Source organism: Budorcas taxicolor, chromosome 15 (assembly GCF_023091745.1).
Source record: "Budorcas taxicolor isolate Tak-1 chromosome 15, Takin1.1, whole genome shotgun sequence".
Taxonomy (NCBI): Eukaryota; Metazoa; Chordata; class Mammalia; order Artiodactyla; family Bovidae; genus Budorcas; species Budorcas taxicolor.
Window position 1 is genome coordinate 5747310 of NC_068924.1, and position 24606 is coordinate 5771915.

The following is a 24606-nucleotide window of genomic DNA, read 5'->3' on the forward strand; positions in this document are numbered from 1 at the left end:
TGGAGGAGGACATGGCAACGTACTCCAGTATTCTTGCCTGCAGCATCTCCATGAACAGAGGTGCCTGGTGGGCTACAGTCCATGGGATCGCAAAGAGTTAGATACAGTGGAGGAACTAAACACAGCTGGGTGGTCCCGTGTGCATCTCCTGTGGGTCTTCTGTCATTGCCTGACTGTGTTCCTGTCGCAAAATTGTTTGGGGGGTTAGATGGGCTAATGCAGGTTACATGCTCCCCACAAGGCATGGCATGTAGTAAGCCCTTGGTAATATTGTCAATTATTTGCTACCTGCTGCTGCTGCTGCTGCTGCTGCTAAGTCGCTTCAGTCGTGTCCGACTCTGTGCGACCCTGTAAAGTCGCTTCAGTCGTGTCCGACTCTGTGCGACCCTGTAGACGGCAGCTCACCAGGCTCCCCCGTCCCTGGGATTCTCCAGGCAAGAACACAGGAGTGGGTTGCCGTTTTCTTCTCCAATGCATGAAAGTGAAAAGTGAAAGTGAAGTCGCTCCGTTGTGTCCAACTCTCAGCGACCCCATGGACTGCAGCCCACCAGGTTCCTCTGTCTGTGGGATTTTCCAGGCTAAATACATCTAAATACATAATCTACTGACCTTGATCTTTTTCAGCTTTAATGTTCACACCGTAGTCTTTTGGGATAAATGGATTATGGTTCCAGCAAGAGGAAGAAATTGGCAGACAGAGTAAACATAGCTTCTTCAGAATTGTTTTTGCCTACTTTCTTTGTACTTGGGAGGTTTTTGGTGTGGGGGCGGCCTTCTTTGGGAAAGTACACAATAACATACTTGCTTGCCTCCCATGTAATATATGTGTTTTTTCTTCCATTATATAAAGATCCAGGGTGAATAATGCACCCTGAAAAGTTGCTTAACTGGAGCATAGAATTCTTCCATACTTTTTCCACATTTTAAGGTACTAGTTAAAAATTCAAAGAATTATATCAAGAAACTTCCAAGTTTACATGAAAATCTAAGCCAGTTCATCTTCTCTCCATTGTATGAAGTTAGGTGTGCTGGTGCACAAGACCTGGGGCACTCGTTAATAGTAAGGTTGGTCCACTCTCCTCAGAAGAGCAGAGTTGTCAGTACTAGAAATTCCTCATAACCACATGGCCTCATGTCCAAACTATTTTATCAGTGGCCGGCACATAGCAAGTACCTGGTGAGTGTTACATTAGCTACATGTTTTCTGTCTTAAAAAATCCAGTGATGCAGATCTAGATTTATGAACAGTTTCAAGGCATGTTTCATAGAAGCAGTGCAAAAGCAGAACTTCCTGTGGAATAATCTACCTGCCACCCCTCAGAGGCCGAAAGAAACATATTGCCAGTACCCTTAGTTTAATATTGATGGCCGTTCTTCACAGGATATTTCTTTGTTTTTATAGGATCTTCAAGCCAGAATAATTCTCAGTCTGGAGGAAACTCCGATGGTAAGAACCACACAGGTGAGTTTTAAAAGGTCAGAAAATGGATTATCTGCCTAGCATACATAAGTAATATCAGCTAGTCCAGTACATGTAAGCTGGTACACTGACCTGTCTTAACCATGATTTGTGCGTTTATGAATACTTAAAGCCTACCATCAAAGGCTTCCCTTAGGAGACATCAGGAAATGAAAGTCACTAGATTCACCATCTTTCTCAGTCTAGCAAAGTTGTGAGTAAATTCTAAAACTATTAATAAAAACATACTGGAATTTATTACTGTGTTTTCAAGCCCCTTTTTTGGTGTGACTTTGTGCGCTCTGCCTATGGATATGAACTAGAATTCATAAATCTGCTGATTTGCTGGTGGAAGAAATCACTTTAAGCTGGTCAGCCATGGCAGCCTTATTTTGCCTTGGTGGACTCTAAGGAGACCCTGCTTATATTTCACCCAAGAGTTAAATTTCTATCCATGCCCTTGCTTCCTTATTAAAACAATAGATGAGGCCTTTTTCTTGTGCTTTTAGTTTGGGACAGATGGATTTCTTCCTTGATTTTCTCAATTAACATGTAAATTCGGAACCAGACTGATGTTATAAATAATAGTACCATCAACGCATGTTTCTTCTAAGTGATATTTAGTTTATCTTCTCACTGCCTTTATTAAGAGTGACAGAGGTAGAAACTTAAAAAAGGTGCACAAATCCTATCAGTGGACCCATATTTTCTACTTTTATTCAACAAATATTTATTGAGCGTCTTTAATGTGTGGACATAGTACAAAAGGGACCAAGCTCTGACTTCTTGGAGTTTTTCTTTGTTTTTTGTGTTATTTTATTGTTGAAACATACACATAACGTAAAATTCACAATGTAGTCATTTTTCAGTGTAGAGATGGCATATAATACATTCATAAAGTTGTGCAATGTAATGGAGATTTTTTACGAATTTTTTATTGAAGTACAGTTAATTTGCAGTGTTGTGTTCATTTCTGCTGTATAGCAAAATGACTTAGTTATATACATGTATACATTCTTTTTATTTTCTTTTCCATTGTGGTTTATTGCAGAATAGTAAATGGAGTTCCCTTCTGTCACTGCCTAGCTGTGTTCCTGTCGCAGAATTGTTTTGCGGGTTAGATGGGCTAAGGCAGGTTACATGCTCCCCACAAGGCGTGGCATGTAGTAAGCCCTTGGTAATATTGTCAGTTATTTGCTACCTGCTGCTAAATACATTTAAATACATAGTCTACTGACCTTGATCTTTTACAGGTTTAATCTTCCCACCATAGTCTTTTGGTATAAATGGATTATGGTTCCAGCAAGAGGAAGAAATTGGCAGACAGAGTAAACATAGCTTCTTCAGAATTGTTTTTGCCTACTTTCTTTGTACTTGGGAGGTTTTTGGTTGGGGCGGCCTTCTTTGGGAAAGTACACAATAACATACTTGCTTGCCTCCCATGTAATATATGTGTCTAATCTTCCATTATATAAAGATCCAGGGTGAATATTGCACCCTGAAAAGTTGCTTAACTGGAGCATAGAATTCTTCCATACTTTTTCCACATTTTAAGGTACTAGTTAAAAATTCAAAGAATTATATCAAGAAACTTCCAAGTTTACGTGAAAATCTAAGCCACTTCATCTTCTCTCCATTGTATGAAGTTAGGTGTGCTGGTGCACAAGACCTGGGCCACTCGTTAATAATAAGGTTGGTCCACTCTCCTCAGAAGAGCAGAGTTGTCAGTAGTAGAAATTCCTCATAACCACAAGGCCTTATGTCCAAGCTGTTTTATTGGTGGCTGGGACATAGTAAGTACCTGGTAATTGTTATATTAGCTATATGTCTTCTGTCTGAAAAAATCCAGTGATACAGATCTAGATTTATGAACATTTTCAAGGCATGTTTCATAGAAACAGTGCAAAAGTAGAATTTCCTGTGGAATAATCTACCCTCTCACCCATCAGAGGCCGATAGAAAAAGAAAAGTGAGGGAGAAGCATATTGCCAGTATCGTTAGTTAAGTATTGATGTCTGTTCTTCACAGAATATTTCTTTGTTTTTATAGGATCTCAAAACCAGGATAATACTCAGTCTGAAGAAAAGCCCAATGGTGACGAAAAAGGTGAGTTTAAAAAGGACAGAAAATGGATTATCTGCCTAGCATACATAAGTAATATCAGCTAGTCCAGTACATGTAAGCTGGTACACTGACCTGTCTTAACCATGATTTGTGCGTTTGTGAATACTTAAAGCCTACCATCAAAGGCTTCCCTTAGGAGGCATCAGGAAATGATAGTTCACTGGATTCACCATCTTTCTCAGTCTAGCAAAGTTGTGAGTAAATTCTAAAACTATTAATAGAAACATACTGGAATGTATTACTGAGTTTTCAAGCCCATTTTTTGGTGTGACATTGTGCACTCTGCCTATGGTTATGAACTAGAATTCACAAATCTGCTGATCTTGTTGGTAGAAGAAATCACTTAAAGCTGGTCAGCCGTGGCATCCTTATTTTGCCTTGGTGGACTCTAAGGAGACCCTGCTTATATTTCACCCAAGAGTTAAATTTCTATCCATGCCCTTGCTTCCTTATTGAAACAATAGATGAGGCCTTTTTCTTGTGCTTTTAGTTTGGGACAGATGGATTTCTTCCTTGATTTTCTCAATTAACATATAAATTCGGAACCAGACTGATGTTATAAATAATAGTACCATCAATGCATGTTTCTTCTAAGTGATATTTAGTTTATCTTCTCACTGCCTTTATTAAGAGTGACAGAGGTAGAAACTTAAAAAAGGTGCACAAATCCTATCAGTGGACCCATATTTTCTACTTTTATTCAACAAATATTTATTGATTGTCATGGATATTTTTTATTTAATTTTTATTGAACTATAGTTATTTTACAATGTTGTGTTCATTTTTTGCTGTACAGCAAAATGATTTAGTTATATACATATATACATTCTTTATTTTCTTTTCCACTGTGGTTTATTGCAGAATAATAAATGGAGTTCCCTGAGCACCGTTGTTGTTTCTCAGTTCTAAATATAACAGTTTGCATCTACTAACCCCAGACTCCTAGTCCCTCCCTCCCCGACCCAGGCTCCCCTTTGGAAACCCTAAGTCTGTTCTTGATGTCTGTGAGTGTGTTTCTACTTCATAGATAGGTTCATTTGCTCCATATTTTAGATTCCACATAGAAGTGATTTGTCGTTGTTTAGTCACTAAGTCGTGTCTGTGTCTGTGACCCCATGGACTTGGACTGCAGTATGCCAAGCTTCCCGGTCCTTCATGTCTCCCAGAGTTTGCTCAAACTCTTGTCCATTTAATCAGATCACTGATTAATCACTTTCACTTTTCACTTTCATGCATTGGAGAAGGAAATGGCAACCCACTCCAGTGTTCTTGCCTGGAGAATCCCAGGGACGGGGGAGCCTGGTGGGCTGCCGTCTATGGGGTCCGCACAGAGTCAGACACAACTGAAGCAACTTAGCAGCAATCCATCCAATCACTTCATCCTCTGTTGCCCCCTCTTCTTTTGCCCTCAATCTTTCCCAGCATCAGGGTCTTTTCCAATGAGTCAGCTCTCTGCATCAGGTGGCCAATGTATTGTAGCTTCATTCAGCATCAGTCTTTCTAATGAATATTGAGGGTTGATTTTCTTTAGGATCGATTAGTTTGATTTCCTTGCTGTCCAAGGGACTCTTAAGAAGCTTCTCCAGCACCACATTGAAAAGCATCAAATCTTTTGCCTTCAGCCTTCTTTATGGTCCGACTCACATCCACCCATGACAAATGGAAAAACTATAGCTTTGACTATGTGGACCTTTGTCAGTGGAAGGATGCCTCTGCTTTTCAATATGCTTTCTAGGTTTGTCATACCTTTTCTTCGAAGGAGCAAGCGTTTTTTCATTTCAAGGCTGCAGCCACCATCCTCAGTGATTTTGGAGTCCAAGAAAATAAAACGTCACTGTTTCTGCTTTCACCCCATCTATTAGCCAAGAAGTGATGGGACCAGATGCCATGATCTTCGTCTTTTTAATTTGGGTTTCCAGTCAGCTTTTTCCCTCTCCTCTTCCACTTTCATCAGGAGGCTCTTTATCTTTAGTTTTTCGCTTTCTGCCATAAGGACAGTGTCATGTGCATATCTGAGGTTATTGATATTTCTCCCAGAAATCTTGATTCCAGCTTGTGCTTCATCCAGCTCAGCATTTCACATGATGTACTCTGCATAGAAGTTAAATAGGCAGGGTGACAATATACAGCCTTGGCATATTCTTTTCCCAATTCTGAACAAATCTGTTGTTCCATGTCCAGTTCTAACTGTTGCTTCTTGACATGCATACAGGTTTCTCAGGAGGCAGGTAAGGTGGTCTGGTATTCCCATCTGTTAAGAAATTTCCAGTTTGTTGTGATCCACACAGTCAAAGACTTTAGCATAGTCAGTGAAACAGAACTAGATGTTTTTGGAATTCCCTTAACTTTTTCTATGATCCAGCAGATGTTGGTGATAAGAAATTGGTTACAGGGAAAAACAAGGTATTTCCAGTATCATGAACAGATTGAAGTTTCTAATGACAGATCCAATGGTCAGAGAAGTTCCACATTTTGCAGTAGTTTGGGAAAAGCCGATAAAAGCATTGTCTTCCTAAGAATGAGAGAAAGAGGTATACTGGCCTGGTTCTGTCATCTTGGAAAAGCTGTCTCCTTCAGATGTCATCTGCTTCATTTCTTAGAAGTCTTTGTTTTCAAGTCACCAGTGCAAGTCCACTCTGGGTTTGATGCTTTCTTTATATGTGATGTGTTAATCCAAGAGTCTATTTCTTTTGGAATTTGATGACACAAGATTGGTTAACAGTACCTGATTGAGGCCTTTTCAGTGGGATTGAAAGGAGTCTTTCTAGAGGTGAAATTTCCAGACTGCAGAGTGTGTTGTTTAAGGTTTCGTCTCCTAGGAATACACTATGAACAGATTACTGAAGTTGGTTATTTCTGTGACATACATTTTAAGATACTAACTAGATTACAGCTGATAACATCATACCGGGACATATCAGAATTTTATAAAATTTCTGGAACATTTATATATATTTTTGGGAACATTTATATTAATAACATTCACCATGCATTATAACCTAAGAAGGTTTATCATCACTTATTTAACAGTGCTTCCCATATAGTTTAACATGCCAAATGAGCCTAATTAGTTTGATTTCTCTTTTTGTAAAGAAAGAGAACAAATCTTTTGAGATGTTGTAGGAGCTCTCTGGAAATGTCCAGTGTTACTTTCAGGTCAGAAAGACTTTATTTAGAATTTGATCTTGGGGAAGTTTGTCAAAAACATCAGAAGGGTTCAGACATCTGACTAAATATGATCACATATTGTTATAAATCAATACTTTATTACCTAAGAAGGTTACATAGGTCTGAGCAAAATTTAGCTCTTTTAGAATTTAAAAAACTTTGTTTTCATAAGTAAAAACAAAGATCTGACTGAGATAACATGAAGCACACAAAAATAATTTTGGTAAAACACAAAATCATTGCTTTCTAGACAAGAGTACTTAAAAGGTAAGAAAGAAGACTTTCATAGAATTTTATCAGAAGCAGATCATAGTCCAAGCAAACTTTGGTCTTTTAGTAGATGATGGAAAATTAAGTTCCAGTTTTACGTAAGTACACTATTGATATTAAAGCTTATTTTTTTAAAAACCTTACAACAAATTCTTTTGATCTTACCCAGCCTGATCACTCATAAAATTCCTTTCCCAGATTCTCCTTCCAAAATCCTACAACTTTCTTAATACCCCTTCAGATTTTATTCTGTGTTTTTCCTCTTTCCCTCTCTGAAATGATAAGCCTGCTTTAGGTCAGTTACTTTCTTTTATTTCAACAAAAATATATCTCTTATACCTCCTTAACCATCCTATTTTTCTTATATATGAAGATTTTTCACTTAATAGCTTTAATTATGTTAAAGGATTAGAATTCTTAACCCTTGGTAACCTTGGTTTCTAATAAAGCATTCTTTAGTCAATTTATGAATACACTTCATAATTTCTAGAATCATGCTTTCTCATAGTACAGTTCTTTAGCATGGCACAAAACATGCTTACTAAGAAAACCAAATATCTTTAGTAACTCTGTCAAAGAAAGCCAAAACTGGATAAACCTATGTTTGGTATTTACTTTTTCAGTGTTTTTTCTTATTTGAAAATGATTCAGATATTCAGTGAATTTAACTCACTATTTAGCTGAACTTAACAAAATTTTAAGGTTCTAGGGTACCAGAAGATTTAAGGAAATTTTTAAAAGTTTATCTAAAGGCTATTCTGTGTATATCTATTTAATTTACTTGTTTTTTAAAAATTATATTTAGATTAATTATGAAAGTCTGATCCTACTGTTATTTTTCTTGCTGAATTACCATTAAAGCTCAGTGCAGTACTTTGAGAATAGCTTCAGGCTTGATCCTTGGGTTGGGAAGATACCCTGGATTAAGAAATGGCAATTCACTCCAATATTCTTGCTTGGAAAATTTCACAGACAGAGGAGCCTAGCAGACGGTAGTCCAGTGGGTCGCAAAGAGTCAGACACGACTGATCACACACATACACACACGTTAGAGTCCATGAGATAACTTTAAATGCTCCTTCTAGCACAGGGTATTTATCTTGAGGGGGAAAAAGCATTGCCTCAAATTTTTCCTGAAGAGCCCAGATAATACAGCCATTATAAAAATGTTTTGTTTACTGTGTAAGATTTTTGCATAACTGTTTTATCCCTCTGATATATCTCTGAAGCTTGAAGATCCTTATGTAACCTGTTGAATTTGTTTTTTTAATAGGACATAATGCTTAATATTTTGTTTCGTTAGTAACATTTCTAATTATAGAAAAATTGTCATTTGAACATACTGTTTACCAATTTATTGGGTGCAATTTAGTGCAGTTTATTTGGCACCTGTCCCAAAAGGAAAACAATACCTTTGAGAAATCCTGTATGATGTGTTCTCCAGGAATGTACTGTTGGCAAAAGAGGAGACTGCTAGCGGTACCACTTACAACATGCATCTGTATCACTGTTACATTGGACTCAGCACATTGAATTCAGCAAATCCAGTTGTTTTAGATTTTGTTTGTTTGTTTTTGGTCTTCCTCTGAGTTCTGTGAGTGCTTTCTATGATTTATTCATCTTGGCACTTAACACTATATGGAACCAAGTACATATTTTGTAGTTGCTGATTTACAAAGAACCACTGTATATGTTTTTCAGACTTGACTGGTCCATGCTCCAATCTTATCTGTTATTCTAGCTGGATTTTTTTGTTTATAGAGTAAGATAGACACTTGAGGTCAAAGAAACAGGAATTAAGGTTACTTTCTAACTGCACCACAGAGTTACATGTGATAGTTTTGTTTTTTAGTATGTTCTAATAATTATTTGAAGACAGACATACTTTTGACATTGTTTTGTACAGGGACTTGTTTGATACTTCATCTACTTAGAAAGAAAATAATTTCCCCCATTTCATGTATAGTCTGAGAGAGAGCATATTGTTTAGGGTCTGTGGATGGATAGATTTATCCTTTCTGTGCAAGAAAGGCACAGGCCCAGATTGTCTTTCATTACAGGGTTTGGGCAAGGAAATGTAACATAGTCTAGAATGGACAGTAGATAATCAGAACAATAGTTCAGTATCAGTCAGGATACAGGAGCATTCTTCTTGATCAGTTAGGATTAATGCTTCCCCCAAAAGGGGAGTCTCAGGTTCAAGGTACCACCATCCAGTCTGAAGCTCTTTTCTTGGGCATAATTTTACAAAGCTGTATTCAAAGCAGTTGACCTCCCGTAATGTTCTCAGCATACATGATTGCTTGGTACAGTTGTTTGGTACATCCTTGGTACAGTTCCTTGGGCTACCCTAGTAGGGTTGGCTTTATCGACAGATCCGACAGGACCGTAGCAGTTTTGAACAGATGCACCTGGTTTGAGTGTTAGATTTCTGCAGAAGAGGGTGGTGGAAATTTGGGAACAGCTTACTCAAATAATTATTCCAACTTTTACCCCCAATGAAAAGAAGCCTTACTGATGTGGGAAGAATTCATCAGGTACATAATCTCCGAGTCCTCAGTACCTTCCTTTATTTCCTTTGGGTAACATGGTTTATGTATGAAAGAAACATTAGATGGAAACTTCCAGTTAGGTTGTAAGCTGCTATAAGACAGGAACCAGATGACCTGACAGGTTACCTCAGATGCAGATGGTGTTAGACGGACAGAGACGTAGATATAGGTATTGTTATTTCTAACCAGAGAGTTGACGTAGAAAACAATTTCTCTGACTACTGCAAAGGTTACTGTATACTTAAGGAAGTGCTTCAACTCCTCAAAGACTTTAGTTTGTTCAACTCATGTTTATGAGACTGCATTTGAAAATTGCTGATAATTTTTAACATCATTAGATTTTGTAGGAATGTAAATTTCAAGGAATGTAGAGTGGGAAATCATTGTATTCAGTTTCAGGCTGAGTCACTAAGTCGTGTCTGACTCTTGCGACCCTATGGACTATAGCCTGCCACGCTCTTCTGTCCATGGGGCTTCTCCAGGCAAGAATACTGGAGTGGGTAGTCATTCCCTTCTCCAGGGGATCTTCGCAACCCAGGGATCAAACCTGTGTCTCCTGCATTACAGGCAGATTCTTTACCGACTGAGCTACGAGGGGTGGGGAGATACAGACTATGAGATAATCAACTGAAGGTGATTTCAGATCGTGATTTTTAGAAATAAACAGGATATAATATATGTGTGTGTGTGTGTGTGTGTGGTGGAGAATGACTGAGGAAGGGCTGCTTCAGACCGGGTGGTCTGGGAGGACCTCTCTGAGGTGGGGTCATCTGAGCTGAGCCCTGACTGACAGGAAGCAGCCGGCCCTGCACATACCAGCAGGAAGAGCATTGCAGGCAGAAGGAATAATTCGTGCAGGTGTGAAACAGGAGTGAACCTCTGTGTCATGTGGCTGGCATGCAGCCGTGGGTGTGTACTTATTACATACAGGAATTATGAAATGGGAATACAATGTTTTATATGTAAGAGTTGTATTTTGAAACATCAAAAACATAGTAGAGCACACTTCTGAAGAGGAGGCCAGAAATGCAGATTCTGGCTACTTCATTAACTTTTCTGGGTCTTTTTTGTTGTCATTCGAGTGGGGGTAGGTGTTAGTTCTTCCGGCATAAAATGTTATGGTTATTCTAAACCACAGTGCGCCTTCATATTCTCTGTACTTTCAAGACAGCAGGTATAGTAATAAATTGGAACTGTTCTGGTGCTTTCTTTCCTGAAGTGTGTTGCTATCCAAAGTTATAATTAGGAGCCAGATGAAAAGCTTCCAGTTCAGATCAACAACTGTTGCTTGTACTTGATTGTAATGTGAGCTTTAAAAGGGAACAGCAGATGTTTAACAGTTAAATCATTTTAAGGGTTAGAGGTATGGGGCTGGGTAACCAGCCTGCTGTATGAGTTCTGGGAAAACCCAGGAAATTGTGAATGTTAGCTTGGGTTTGTGAGGCCGGTGAGGTCGTGATGAATGGAGGTTAGAGAGATGGTGCAGGATGCACATGCACTGAGAATTCAATGCAGAAATCCCAGAAACACCCAGAAATGCTAAACAGCAACAGAAATGAGAAAAATAAATGAGCAGTTTTTAATACTTTTGTTCCTTTTCACAGATGGTGTAGAAGATAAGCATAGGTGTCCTCTCCCCCAAAAAGTAAACCTAGGGCAGAAAGCCAGCTACTGGACCCGCTGTTCCTATTGTCTTTCAGTATGCCCACGAGGGTCTGACACAGTGAGTGCCCAGTGGGTGCTTGCTGAATCTGAATTCTAGTTTGAATAGGACAATGGACTTACGTGGCATTGAATACATGACACTCATTTTTTTAGCTTGCTCTAGACTCTCATGTCATCTCTCAGACAAATATTATTGACTTATCTATTCAATCATGTACAGGAATACATAGAGATTGCCCAAGAATAACTTTCCCAGATGCATAGTATTAAAAAAAGAAAGACTTTGATGTACTAATTATAGAATTAAGCAGTAGTTGATATCAGGTAAAGCATCTGCCTGCAATGCAGGAGACCCAGGTTTGATCCCTGGGTTTGGAAGATCCCCTGGAGAAGGAAATGGCAACCCACTCCAGTACTTTTGCCTGGAAAATTCCATGGATGGAGGAGCCTGGTAGGCTACAGTCCATGGGGTCGCAAAGAGTTGGACATGACTGAGCGACTTCACTTTCACTTTCACTTTGGTATCAGGCCTTCATCTTTTTGTTTGTCAATATCTTCTTTTTCTCCTTAATATTTTAATTTTGTTTACAACTTATTATAAAATATGAGTAACGCATGTACATAATTTGAAAGTTCAGAGAGTGTTTGAAAATATGAAATACATAATACCTGCCTTCCTTTCTCTGTTGAGTCCCACTGACTCCTTTTCTCAGATGTCCTCTAATGGTCAAAAGCCAGACTCATTATTTCCATCCAAAGATCTGTATTTCGTGTCTCACTTGAATGACCAACCATTTGTATCTAAAGCAAGAAATTATTACCAGTTTTACATGTATTCTTCCAAGACACTTCAAAAGTGAAAGTGTTAGTTGCTCAGTCGTGTCCGACTCTTTGTGACCCCACGGTCCGTAGCTCACAGGGATCCTCTGTTCATGGAATTCTCCATGCAAGACAGTTTAAGCCTAATCCATATATAGCATATGTGTTTTTTACGGACATAAATGGATAAGCACATAAATGTGTGAAGCACGCCTTTCCCTGCTCAGCTGGTCTCACTTGCGCTCATCCTTCCTGGTGGCTACATGTATTCCACGGTACAGATGCAGCCCAGCTGATTCTCCCAGGCCCCCACTGAGGAGTGTGCAGGTTATTTGCAGTCTCTGCTCATTTAAGCAGTGCTGCAGGGAGCATCCCTCCTGTTCCGTAGGGCCCCCGTGATGCTCCTTCCAAGTAGTGGAACTGGTGAGTCAGATTGTGCATGTATTTTAACTGATGTTTTGCTAAATTTTCTTGCAAGGAGATTACACTAGTTTACTCCCACAGGCAGTAAAAGGGGCTTGTTTTCCACAGCCTCAACAGCACTGGGTAATAGCAAATATTTTAATATTTGCCAATCTAATACATGATTAATGAAGTCTCCTTGTTTGGAGTTACAGTGCTTTAAATAAGTTTAGGATATTGTCATATTGGTTATGAAGGGGCTTGGTTCTTTTTTAAAAAAACAGCTTTCAGTTCAGTTCAGTCGCTCAGTCGTGTCTGACTCTTTGCGACCCCATGAATCACAGCACGCCAGGCCTCCTGTCCATCACCAACTCCCGGAGTTCACCCAGCCTCACGTCCATGGAGTCAATGATGCCATCCAGCCATCTCATCCTCGGTCATCCCCTTCTCCTCCTGCCCCCAATCCCTCCCACCATCAGGGTCTTTTCCAATGAGTCAACTCTTCGCATGAGGTGGCCAAAGTACTGGAGTTGCAGCTTTAGCATCATTCCTTCCAAAGAAATCCCAGGGCTGATCTCCATCAGAATGGACTGGTTGGATCTCCTTGCAGTCCAAGGGACTCTCAAGAGTCTTCTCCAACACCACAGTTCAAAAGCATCAATTCTTCAGCACTCAGCCTTCTTCACAGTCCAACTCTGACATCCATACATGACCACAGGAAAAACCATAGCCTTGACTAGACGGAACTTAGTTGGCAAAGTAATGTCTCTGCCTTTGAATATACTATCTAAGTTGGTCATAACTTTTCTTCCAAGGAGTAAGCGTCTTTTCATTTCATGGCTGCAATCACCATCTGCAGTGATTTTGGAGCCCAAAAAAATAAAGTCTGACACTGTTTCCACTGTTTGCCCATCTCTTTCCCATATAGTGATGGGACCAGATGCCATGATCTTCGTTTTCTGAATGTTGAGCTTTAAGCCAACTTTTTCACTCTCCTCTTTCACTTTCATCAAGAGGCTTTTGAGTTCCTCTTCACTTTCTGCCATAAGGGTGGTGTCATCTGCATATCTGAGGTTATTGATATTTCTTCCAGAAATCTTGATTCCAGCTTGTGTTTCTTCCAGTCCAGCGTTCCTCATAATGTACTCTGCATATAAGTTAAATAAGCAGGGTGACAATATACAGCCTTGACCTACTGCTTTCCCTATTTGGAACCAGTCTGTTGTTCCATGTTCAGTTCTAACTGTTGCTTCCTGACCTGCATACAGATTTCTCAAGAGGCAGGTTAGGTGGTCTGGTATTCCCATCTCTTTCAGAATTTTCCACAGTTTATTGTGATCCACACAGTCAAAGGCTTTGGCATAGTCAATAAAGCAGAATAGATGGTTTTTCTGGAACTCTCTTGCTTTTTCCATGATCCAGCGGATGTTGGCAATTTGATCTCTGGTTCCTCTGCCTTTTCTAAAACCAGCTTGAACATCTGGAAGTTCACAGTTCACGTATTGCTGAAGCCTGGCTTGGAGAATTTTGAGAATTACTTTACTAGCATGTGAGATGAGTGCAATTGTACAGTAGTTTGAGCATTCTTTGGCATTGCCTTTCTTTGGGATTGGAATGAAAACTGACCTTTTCCAGTCCACTGCTGAGTTTTCCAAATTTGCTGGCATATTGAGTGCAGCACTTTCACAGCATCATCTTTCAGGATTTGAAACAGCTCAATTGGAATTCCATCACCTCCACTAGCTTTGTTTGTAGTGATGCTTTCTAAGGCCCACTTGACTTCACATTCCAGGATGTCTGCTCTAGATGAATGACAGCTTTACTGAGATATAAGTCACTCATTTCTGGTGTATTCAGTGGTTTTTTAATATATTCAGGTATGTGCAACCATCACCAGTAAATTTTGGAATATTTTCATTGCCTCAGAAAGAAATTCTGTGCCCTTTAGCCGTCACCCCCCTTACCCCCATCTCACCCTGACCCCTCAGTCCCTAAGCAATCATTTATCTAGTTTCTATTTCTAGATTTCCTTATTTTGGACTTCCATATGAATGGAATCATTTTAGTATTGATCTTTGATGATTGACTTCTTTCACTTATGTTTTCAAGATAACGTGAGTTGTAGCAAGTTGTCAGCACTTCATTCCCTTTTATGGCTGAGTAATGTTCCACTGTACAGAGATACCATATAATGCTTATATATTCATCCCTTGGTGGACATTTAGGCTGCTTCAGCCTTTTGACTGTTATGAATAGTATTGCTATACAAAATTGATGGGTCATATGGCAACACTGTGCATGATGAACTGCCAGGCTGTTTTCCTAAAAGGCTGTCCCATTTCACATTCCCACTAGTAGAGTACGCTGTGTCAGGATTTTGATTTCTCTACATCCTTTTCAGCACCTTTAAACTTTTTGATTCTAGTCATCCTAGTAGGTATAAAATAGTATCTCATTGTGGTTTTGATTTGCATTTCTTTGTTGGCTAATGATGTTGCACATCCTTCATGTGTTTATTAGTCATTTGCATATCTTCCTTGAAAAAATACCTGGTTTTTTTAGTTTGAAGTATAGTTGATTTACAGTGTTGTGTTAACTACTGCCGTACAGCATAGTGATTCAGTTGTATTGTTGTTTAGTTGCTAAGTTGTGTTCAACTCTTTTTCAAGCCCATGGACTGTAGCCCACCAGGCTCCTCTGCCCATGGAATTTTCCAGGCAAGAATACTGGGGTGGGTTGTCATTTCCTTCTCCAGGGGATCTTCCTGACTCAGAGACTGAACCTGTGTCTCCTGCACTGGCAGGCAGATTCTTTACCACTGAGCGATCAGGGAAGCCCTGATTCAGTTTTACATACATATATGTACATCTTCTTTTATATGTTCTTTTCTATTATGGCTTATTGTAGCATACTGAATATAGTTCTCTGTGCTACACAGTAGGACCTTGCTGTTTATCCATTCTGTATATAAAAGCTTACATCTGCTAACCCCAACCACCCATTTCAAAATATTTAAGTATTTTGCCCATTTTTAAATTAATAAATTTTTTCTGATTATATAAATAGTTCTTGTGGAGATTTTGGAAACTATAGCAAAGTATTTTTTAATTATTCAAATTACTCCCACCAAGCACTTTTAGTTATTTTTAGACTCAGAGTTGATATATAGGCACAGTTTCTTAAATGGAAACTAACACTGTTCCACAAAACATGTTATTATGGTTCCAAGTTACAACATGAGAACAACTAGTTGAGAAGTGACACTTTTAGCCTATTACCTGTTACAATAATAACTTACTTATTGCTCAGTAAGCTTTGGTTTGACTACTTTTCTCACTCTGCAGTGAATTTGATTTGCCAGTTTTAGTGTTTTTCACCCCAGTGTGTGTGCCCTGTTGTATTTAGAGGAAGATACAAAGAGAAAGTAATTGTTTTGTTGTTCAGTGAACTTGGATTAGGTACTTAACCTCTCTGTGCTTCAGTTCCTTTTGTAAAAATAGAACTGATAAAATAATACAGATCTCCTAATGGGGTAAATTACAAGTAAAGCACCTGGCTTTAAAACAGTACCTGGCACAAATTAAAAACTAAATAAATGTGTTCCCCTTTGCTCTCCAGCCATGATGGTCCTTTTTTTTTATTTCATTGAAATATAATTAATTTAAAATGTTACATTAGCTTCAGCAAGTGCTTAGCATAGTAATTTGGTATTCTTCTACATTAAGAAATGTTCACCACAGTAAGTCTAGTTATCTGTCACTATACAAAGCGTTTACAATATTATTGATCATATTCACTGTGCTGTGCATTATCTCTTCACGACTTACTTTATAACGAGAAGTCTGTGCCTCTTAGTCACCCATTTCACGCATTCCTCTGCTCCTCTTCCCTGTCACCGCCGGTTTGTCCTCTGCGCCTGTGAGAATGGACCTTTTTGATCCCCAGCTGTGCTCTCTGCCCCAGAACCTTGGCATAAGCTGCTCTCACTCCCTGGGTCACTCTCCCCTCCCATCTCTGCTTCTGCCTGCTGAACACCCATTCCGCCCTCAGGGCTCTGCTCCGGCCTCACCTCCTCAGGGAGTAGTCCTTGACCTGTGCTTACAGGCCTCCCGAGGACCATATCTGTCTGTGTTAGGCTTTAGTGAAGACTGCCTTCTCAGCTGAAAAGTCATCTTCCTCAGCACCACATTGCCAGTGTCCAGCTCAGGCCTGACACATTTTTGTTGAAGCAAAGGACAAGTGAATGCTCTGGGAGGAGGATCTTGTTTCTGTGCTTGCTACCCCAGCCTTACCTTCAAGGTTAGTTGGGAGTCCTTTGATCACAGTAAATCACCATCTGCTCTCTACATACTTCTCTAATGGGATGCAGGGTTTTTCACTTTACAGTTGGGAAGAACAGGCTTACATGATGGTAGGACTGTTGCCATAATTCTGTCACTGTGTTCCTGGGCAACTCCTGTCTTTGCTCTTGTTCCCATGAAGCACCTCCAGCCAGGCCCTGATCTGTGAGGGGTGTGGGGAAGGGGATGGACAGGGGCCTTCAGATCCATGAGGACAGAGAGGAGCTCGCCAGGCTTAGCAGGGCCACGCTGTGCTCAGTCTTCCTGTCGAGTCGGGGGTGCTCAGGTCATTCAGCCCTGGTGACCTGCTGCAGGAGGGGACCATCTGTGCTTTGTGTGATGCAAGAGGTCATAGCGGTGATACAGGGAGGAGGTGTTGGGTTTACTCATGTTGGGTGATGGGAGGGGTTGCCCAAGCCCCTAAGGGAGTATGGCTTTGACAGTAATGCCGTGGGAAGACATTGCAGAGTTTTAAACAGATTAGTTCAAATGGATGGTGGGCCAGGATGCTATGGTGGACATGAAGACAGATTTTGCTGATGGGCTGACTGTGGCAGGTGAGAGGAAGAGGGGGACTGGTGGCTGGGTATTTGAGTTTGAGCTCAGATGTTGTACTGGCCCAGGCAAACCCAACAGCTGGTCACCACGTGTCCAGGCAGTTACTACAGGGGAGGAGTTAAAAACGAGAATGGCTGAGAGATCCCAGCAGGCTGGATCTCTGTCCAAAGATGTGAGTGTCCAAAGATGGAGAGCCTTGTGATGAAAGACAGAGGGAAGAGCATGGACAAAGAAGTGGAGGATGAGGAGAACCCCACTTGGTGTGTTTCATTGTCTTTGAGAAAGTTGAGAGTTAGGGGTGACAGTGTGAGAATTAGGCAGCTTTAACTTCCTACATGAGCCAGTTTTGGGGGTCTTTACAGGGTAAGTCTTAGAAATTGTCATCTAGTATTAATAGTTATATTACTGCATTTTATTGTTCTAAATTATCAAACCTTAGAACTGGAAGTAACCTTTGAGCAGTTTTTCTCCTTATTAGTACCACATTCTAACCAACTGAGCAACCTGTCATTCCCTCAGTTGTATGATTTTTTTTTCTTTTGGTTATTTAAACTGTTTGTACTGGGAACTATGATAATGCTTAGTTATATGAAAATTATAAACCAAAAAGTACTATACAGTTCTAAAGTGAACATCTAAACTTAACCAGGGAGGAGAAAGTATTCAGTTTTTGACTTTTTCCAGTTGAGTTTAGCTAGTCAGTTTTCCTGTGAGTTGTACAATCCAAGTTTTGCCATGACTTATCTCTTCAATTCACAGAGTTTGTGTTTCACAAAGCAGCCCTAAGATTCAGCAGGCTGCAGTAACTGTGACACACCGAGGCTGTTCCCTGCTTACCACAGCGTAACTGTCTCGATGAGATGACATGATATGTATAACAAATGTATGTGTGCCTGTCTCTGTAATGAGGTTAATCTCTCTTTGTATTAAGTTTTTCTGGGGATGATTCTGTTTATAACTAGACTCTAGATCATGCTGACCCAGGATAAAGTTTTTAGTCTAAGTGCTTTAAATGATGCTAAGTCTCTGTAAGTTCAGTGAGTCTGGCTACATCTGGGATCCACACTAGTTTACCAGTGAAAGGTGCTATATATAAGACATGAAACGTCTGCTTAGTAGAATGCTATGATTTTAACAATTTACTTTAGAATCAATAGAGTCTAGCTGACTTGGTATAAGTAACATTGCAGCACACAGACACAGGAATTCATGTTCGTTAGCTTAGTCAGAAGTTCATAGAGGGGTGTGAAAATCTATTTCAAAAAGAAAAGTCTAATTTTAGAAGCTTCTACTTTACATACCAGAACTTTCGTTTCAGTAAATAGCTTGGGTAATTTTCCTGCTGGCACAAGTTGAAAAGTACATTCTGTTGGAAAGGAAAATAGAAAATAACCTGACAAGAAACTATAAGCCTGTTTATGAAGTGAAGGAACAGGAAGAAGAAAGTAAACATCACCACAGATTTAATTTTCATATTTCATATTTCCTGTTACATGTATTTGGTTGCAAGCAACAAAAAGCAACTCCAGCTAAGCACTTAGGCAAACAAGAAATTGTTGGACACAGATGGGGTCACTCACAGAATCAAAGAGAAAACACTGAACAGCTAGACCTAGCACTAGGTATTTTAAGGAAAGGAGTGAACAGAAAGAATCTTCTGAGGAGTTGTCAAAATGACTTGTCAGCTCTTTTCCATTCTATTGTACGCTGCTTGAGTTTCAAATTCGTGGGAAGATCTGATTGACCTAATTTGAGTCATCGCCTACCCACTGACAGTCCCTCCAAACTGCATGGAGGGCAAGACTGAGGGGTCTTTAAAGGAAGAGTGGAAGCTGTTATGAAAAATGAGGACCTGGAGCTAGACAAGGGAAAAACAGTGAATGTTCATTACGCCCGCCGAGTAGCCACGGTCAGTAGTAGTGATTCTGCGCGACTAGAGTAAGTGCCAGATAGTTACTATCTTTCTCTTCAGAAACAGCTCTTGTCAGCTTTGTATTCATTAGTTAACTGTGGTGAAAATATTATGCCACTTTGAATTGGAGAGGAATCATTTCCCTTGAATTTCAGAATCTCTTTTTCATTTAGCTTTATAAATTGTCCAGATGACCAGTAATTTCTGATATGGAGTAAAAATAATCTAGAATCACTTTTCTTGTTTGCTTCAGTTTTTTTTTCAGCAAGTTCTTATACTTGAAGTATGTATTGCCAGAAAGTTATCATGATAATTCTCAGAAGGTAAATGTGTATTCTTCTTTTCTACATCTCCATGTAGAGAGAATATTCTTTGTCTTCCTGAATGAACTGGTAGATTGTTTACATTTAAAGTCTATTTCCTAGGATTTCTCTGGTGGTCCAGTGGTTAAGAATCTGCCTGCCAGTGCAGGGAACACAGGTTCAATCCCTGGTCCAGGAAGCTCCACATGCCATGGGCCAACTAAGCCCGCACTCCACAGCTGCTGCGCCTAAACTCTGGAGCCTGTGCTCCGCAGTAAGAGAAGCCACTGCGGTGAGAAGTCTGTGCACCGCAGCTGGAGAGTGGCTCCCCTTGCTACAACCAGAGAAAGCCCATGCAGTGCAGCGAAGACCCAGGGAAGCCCCAAGGAACAAATGAAGAATTGTGTTTTTTAAAGTCTGTTTCCTTAGAACTTATACCCACCCTCTTCTTGTCCTGCCACTTCTATCTTTCTCCTTGTCCCTCATAGTTCTTGTCCCCTAGCTGGTCAGGTACTAAGGGACCTGGGGCAGCTTTTGTGAAACTCAAAACAATCAAAAAGCCCACGGAACAGGAATTAATTAAAATGTGTTGGGGTAACATTGTGCCATTAGCCTTGAAGAGCAGTGGCCACTGCTCAGTGCTGCCCCACGGCCACGAACTCGGCAAGCGCCCCAAGGTGGCCAGGTACGCTCGGTTTATGTGGGCCTGTCCCAGAGGTGCATGGTCTCACCCGGGGTGAGTGATTGTGCACACAGGGAACTGTTCAAGGTCTCTGAGCCCAAGTGGGCCCTCCAGTCCATGAGGAAAAGGGTGGGGACCCCCACCGTGCCAAGAGGAAGAGGGAGGGCTGAGCAGCCCTAAGGAAACTGGCTGCAGAGAAGGACTGAGCCACCTTCCTCCCAGCGCACACCCAGACCTTTACAGGGACAGAGAGGCGGGTACTGCTTAGGACATTAAGCCAGCTGTGAATAACAGTGCTGGTCAGCACTCTAGCTTGATACAGGGTGTGGATAAGAGACATGTAGTAAGTTCCAACCACAGACTGAAGGTTGTGAAAAGAGAACCTGCTAAAGACCAAAACCTTGCAGCTTAATTCTGCAAGTTAAAGCATTCCACAGTAGACAGTAACACATTCACAATTAGAAGACTTCCATTCGGCTTGGTGACATCCCAGCTATTCTAGACTAGCACGTAACTGGTTGTATATGCCCAGACACAAAGCTGTTTATCCACAGCTGGCTATTCAGTTAATAAAAAGGTTTGTGACTAGGCATATACATCAGTTATTTGCTATTTATAGTAATCAGGATATCGCCAAACAAATAGAAGTTTTCTAATTATAAATGTGTTAGCCAGATTTTAATCAATAAGTAGGGAATAAAACAGCCTTTGTGAACACTAGGCCACAGGCTCATTCAGTCTTTATCATCATACTCTAGTAAGTAATTTTGCTTTCAGTGTTAAACAATAACAACAAAAGGCATACCAAAATCCTCACATACCTTGGGTGTAAACTTTCCTGGGGTTTTCCATTATTAATGAAGTCAAAGACAAATTTTATAACTTTCTTGAGATAGCTAAAACTTACATGGCAATCTCTGTATGTAGGGATATTATAGTATTAGAGTATTAAAAGAAACTGACCTTCCATTATTTTCTACTCAAGACAGGGTTTTGGTTAAATGCAATTTTTGTTCTGTTTTAAAATCTCATATATGCTCTGTCCATCCCACTAGTTAGCTGCAAGACAGTTGACCTCACACAAAGTTAAGTCCTTCTGGAAGTTCATTGCCTAGAGATAGGGAGACAGTTTACTTGCTATTGACACTGTTTAGTTGGAAATAAGTAAAAGTGTCTCAGTAGATCAGTGGAAATCAATTATGATAGTAGATTAAGAAGTAGAAACTTCTTTTACCTTGAGGAAAACATAAAGACTAATATCACTGAAATATGAATAGGAAAAGAGTGGAAAATAAAGCATAGAACTAATTCTAACCGACAGAAGTTTTATGGAGATTACTGAGGTAAACTATGAGGAGCTTTGCAACACTTAATAAATTCTCCTTACCCATTTTAGCTTTTTAAAATTGTTGGCTCCTGTTTTTACCGATCTGAGTTTTCATTAGTCTTCCTTTTTCTTACACAGTTAGAAGGAAAAGAATTGAAATTTTTGTGCCTCAGTTTTCTTCTAGCACTTCTTTCTAAGGTTGTGAGGATTAAGTGAGTTGATACATGTAAAGGATTTAGAACAGTGCTTGGCACATCATAAATGCTATATATATATATATATATATATATATATATGAATTACTATTATTGTTAAGAATGATCCAGATGTTCAAGAGTGAGAAGTCAGAGTTCTAATAGAATGCTATAGTTACTTAGGGGCTTTCCAGATGGCTCAGTGGTAAAGAATCCACCTGCCAAGCAGGAGATGCGGGTTCGATCCCTGGGTCAGGAAGATCCCCAGGTTTGATTCCTGGGTCAGGAAGATACCTTGAAGAAGGAAATGGCAACCCACTCCAGTACTTTTGCCTGGAGAATCCCATGAACAGAGGAGCCTGCCAGGCTACAGTCCATGGGGTCTCAAAGAGACAAGATTTTGCAACTAAATAACCACATAGTTACTTAGACTCAAAGCTATAAAAACCTAGCTGACCTTTCTGTCAAGAGTTCAGTGATAATTCTGCTACATAAGCCTCTAATATTCTTTTCTTACATCCATTCATCAAAGGTTCCTTTTGAACCTAATATGTGTTAGGCAGTGTGCTCTGTGGGAGTTGTAGAGACCACCTGAATATAGACACTGTCTTTATGACACTTGGAATTTACTTCCAAAAGTAATAAGAACCAAAATAGCTATAATCAAAAATGTGCTTAGTAGAAAAACACATTCGAAGGAGGGAGAGATTACTTTCAGTTAGGAAAACCTTGAAGGAAATAGCACTTGAACATGTCTGAGTGGATGTGGCATTCAAAAATGGAGTAAGCAAGCACAGATTTGTCATTGGAGGACACGATGTGAGGAAAGGTATGGGGAAGGGAATGGATCTGGGCTGTCTTTAAATCATGTGTTCCCTGTTGTGAATTGAGGGAGAGGGTGGTGATGGTAACAATGGTAGCCTCTGGCTGCCAAGCATCATGTGGTTCTTCACCCTTGTTGTTGAATTCTGCATGATAACCAGATGAGTTAAGTATTGTTTTCCCTATTTTAGAGATGAGGAAACGTTGTACACTTAGAAAATAATTGCATGACCGTTTGAGCACAGGAAGGAAAGTGAAAGTGTTAGCCACTCAGTCATGTCCAACGCTGTGCGACACCACAGACTGCAGCCTGCCAGGCTCCTCTGTCCGTGGGATTCTCCAGGCGAAGAGTACTGGAGTGGGTTGCCATGCTCTCCTCCTGGGATCTTCCCGACCCGGGGATCAAACCTGGGTGTCTTGCATTGCAGGCAGATTCTTTACCATCTGAGCCACCCGGGAAGCCCAGGAGTTGGTTTGAAAATGAGGGGTTTCTTTCTGACATACCTGGCTGCCTCTTCAAAATCTCCAGGGATTGATTGACAGATAATTAGATACCTAGTCTACCATCTTGAGAGTACCAGTTGATACAGATTAGAATTTTCTTCATTACTACTTCTGAATTTTCAGCAGATTTTTCTGCCCCCGGTGTTTCCCAGAAACCTGATAAGATGGTTTGTCTGTCTTTCTCCAAGACCTTTTCTGAAAAGGTAGCAAGTGAGCATGCAGTCTGTGCAGAGTTGGATGGTTGGAGGGAGCACTCATTCTGGCTGAAGTGACAGGGTCCTGCATCCACAAGGCTGACTCTGTCCCATTTCCGTATCAGATAAATAGCATTATCTGTGTAATCAAGCCCTAATTCAGAATGGAATTCAGGGTCTGTGTGCCTTGGCTCCATGCACTTCCTGGCTTTGTTTCCAGATCTGTAAAACATCAGTAAAAATACCTCTGTATGCCTGGGTTCATTGTGGGGTAAAGTAAAAATCAGTACATGGAGCAGTTCATAAGCTGCTCACTGCTTTATAAACATTGTTTCTATAATCATAGTCTTGTGAGGCAGTTATATCCTCAGAGGCTTCTAGATATATAGGGGTCCTTGTTCCTGCACTGTAGCGGCTTCAGACGGCTTGTTTTAGCTTCTCCTTTTTTCTAACAGACTCAACTGTCATGTCTTTGTATTGGCATTATGCTTCCCCCTGATACCCACTCCTCCCTCTATTTGCTGCTTTTAATCAGCAGTCAACTAGAAAACCACAGAATAGAACTGTTAGCAATATGTCTAAAATTAAAGTAATTTTGTTCTTCTTTTTCACAAGGGGTGAGAGGAAGTTTTTTTAAAATCTCAGTTGGTTTAAAATTTCATGTTTATTTTTGAAATCTTTTTTTAAGGTCTTAAGCATTTTTAGAAATTAATAATGCTTGCACTTAACCCTTCAAGCAATGCAAAAGCATATAAGATAAAAAAAGATCTGATGCCTCCCTCCCTTTCCCTTCTCAATAACTCCCTAGAAATAATCAGTATTTGTGGAATGAATATACAAAATAGGCTCATGATATTCTGCACCTCGTTTTTTTGACCAAACTATTAACCTTTTTGTATTAGTACATTATTGGTTATGTGTACACGTGCCAATTCACTTCAGTCGTGTCTGACTCTTTGCGACCCTGTGGACCATAGCCCACCAGGCTCCTCTGTCCGTAGAACTCTCCAGGCAAGAATACTGGGGTGGGTTGCCATGCTGTCCAGGGGATCCTCTGGACCCAGGGATTGAACCGTGTCTCTTTATGTCTCCTGCATTGGCAGGCAGGTTCTTTACCACTACTGCCACCTAGGAGGCCCACATTATTGGTTATTGCTGTGTAAGAGAATCCCCAGGACTTAGTGGTTTGACTGTATATATTACCTCAGTTCCTCTGGGTAAAGAGTTCAGTAGTGGCTTAGCTGGGTACTTTGCTGAAGGTTTCAAGGTTTCCCTGATAGCTCAGTTGGTAAAGAATCCACCTGCAATGCAG

The 24606-nt window shown here is 40.2% G+C and overlaps 1 protein-coding gene across 1 annotated transcript in view; it reads left to right on the top strand.

Annotated features, from left to right (window-relative positions):
• Positions 1–24606, top strand: part of TMEM123 (transmembrane protein 123) — an 86163-nt gene that overhangs the window by 36949 nt on the left and 24608 nt on the right. The window contains exons 9-10 of the mRNA XM_052652988.1: positions 1403–1462; positions 3509–3565. Coding sequence (XP_052508948.1) covers positions 1403–1462; positions 3509–3565 — 117 coding nt within the window. The remainder of the gene's footprint in view (positions 1–1402; positions 1463–3508; positions 3566–24606) is intronic.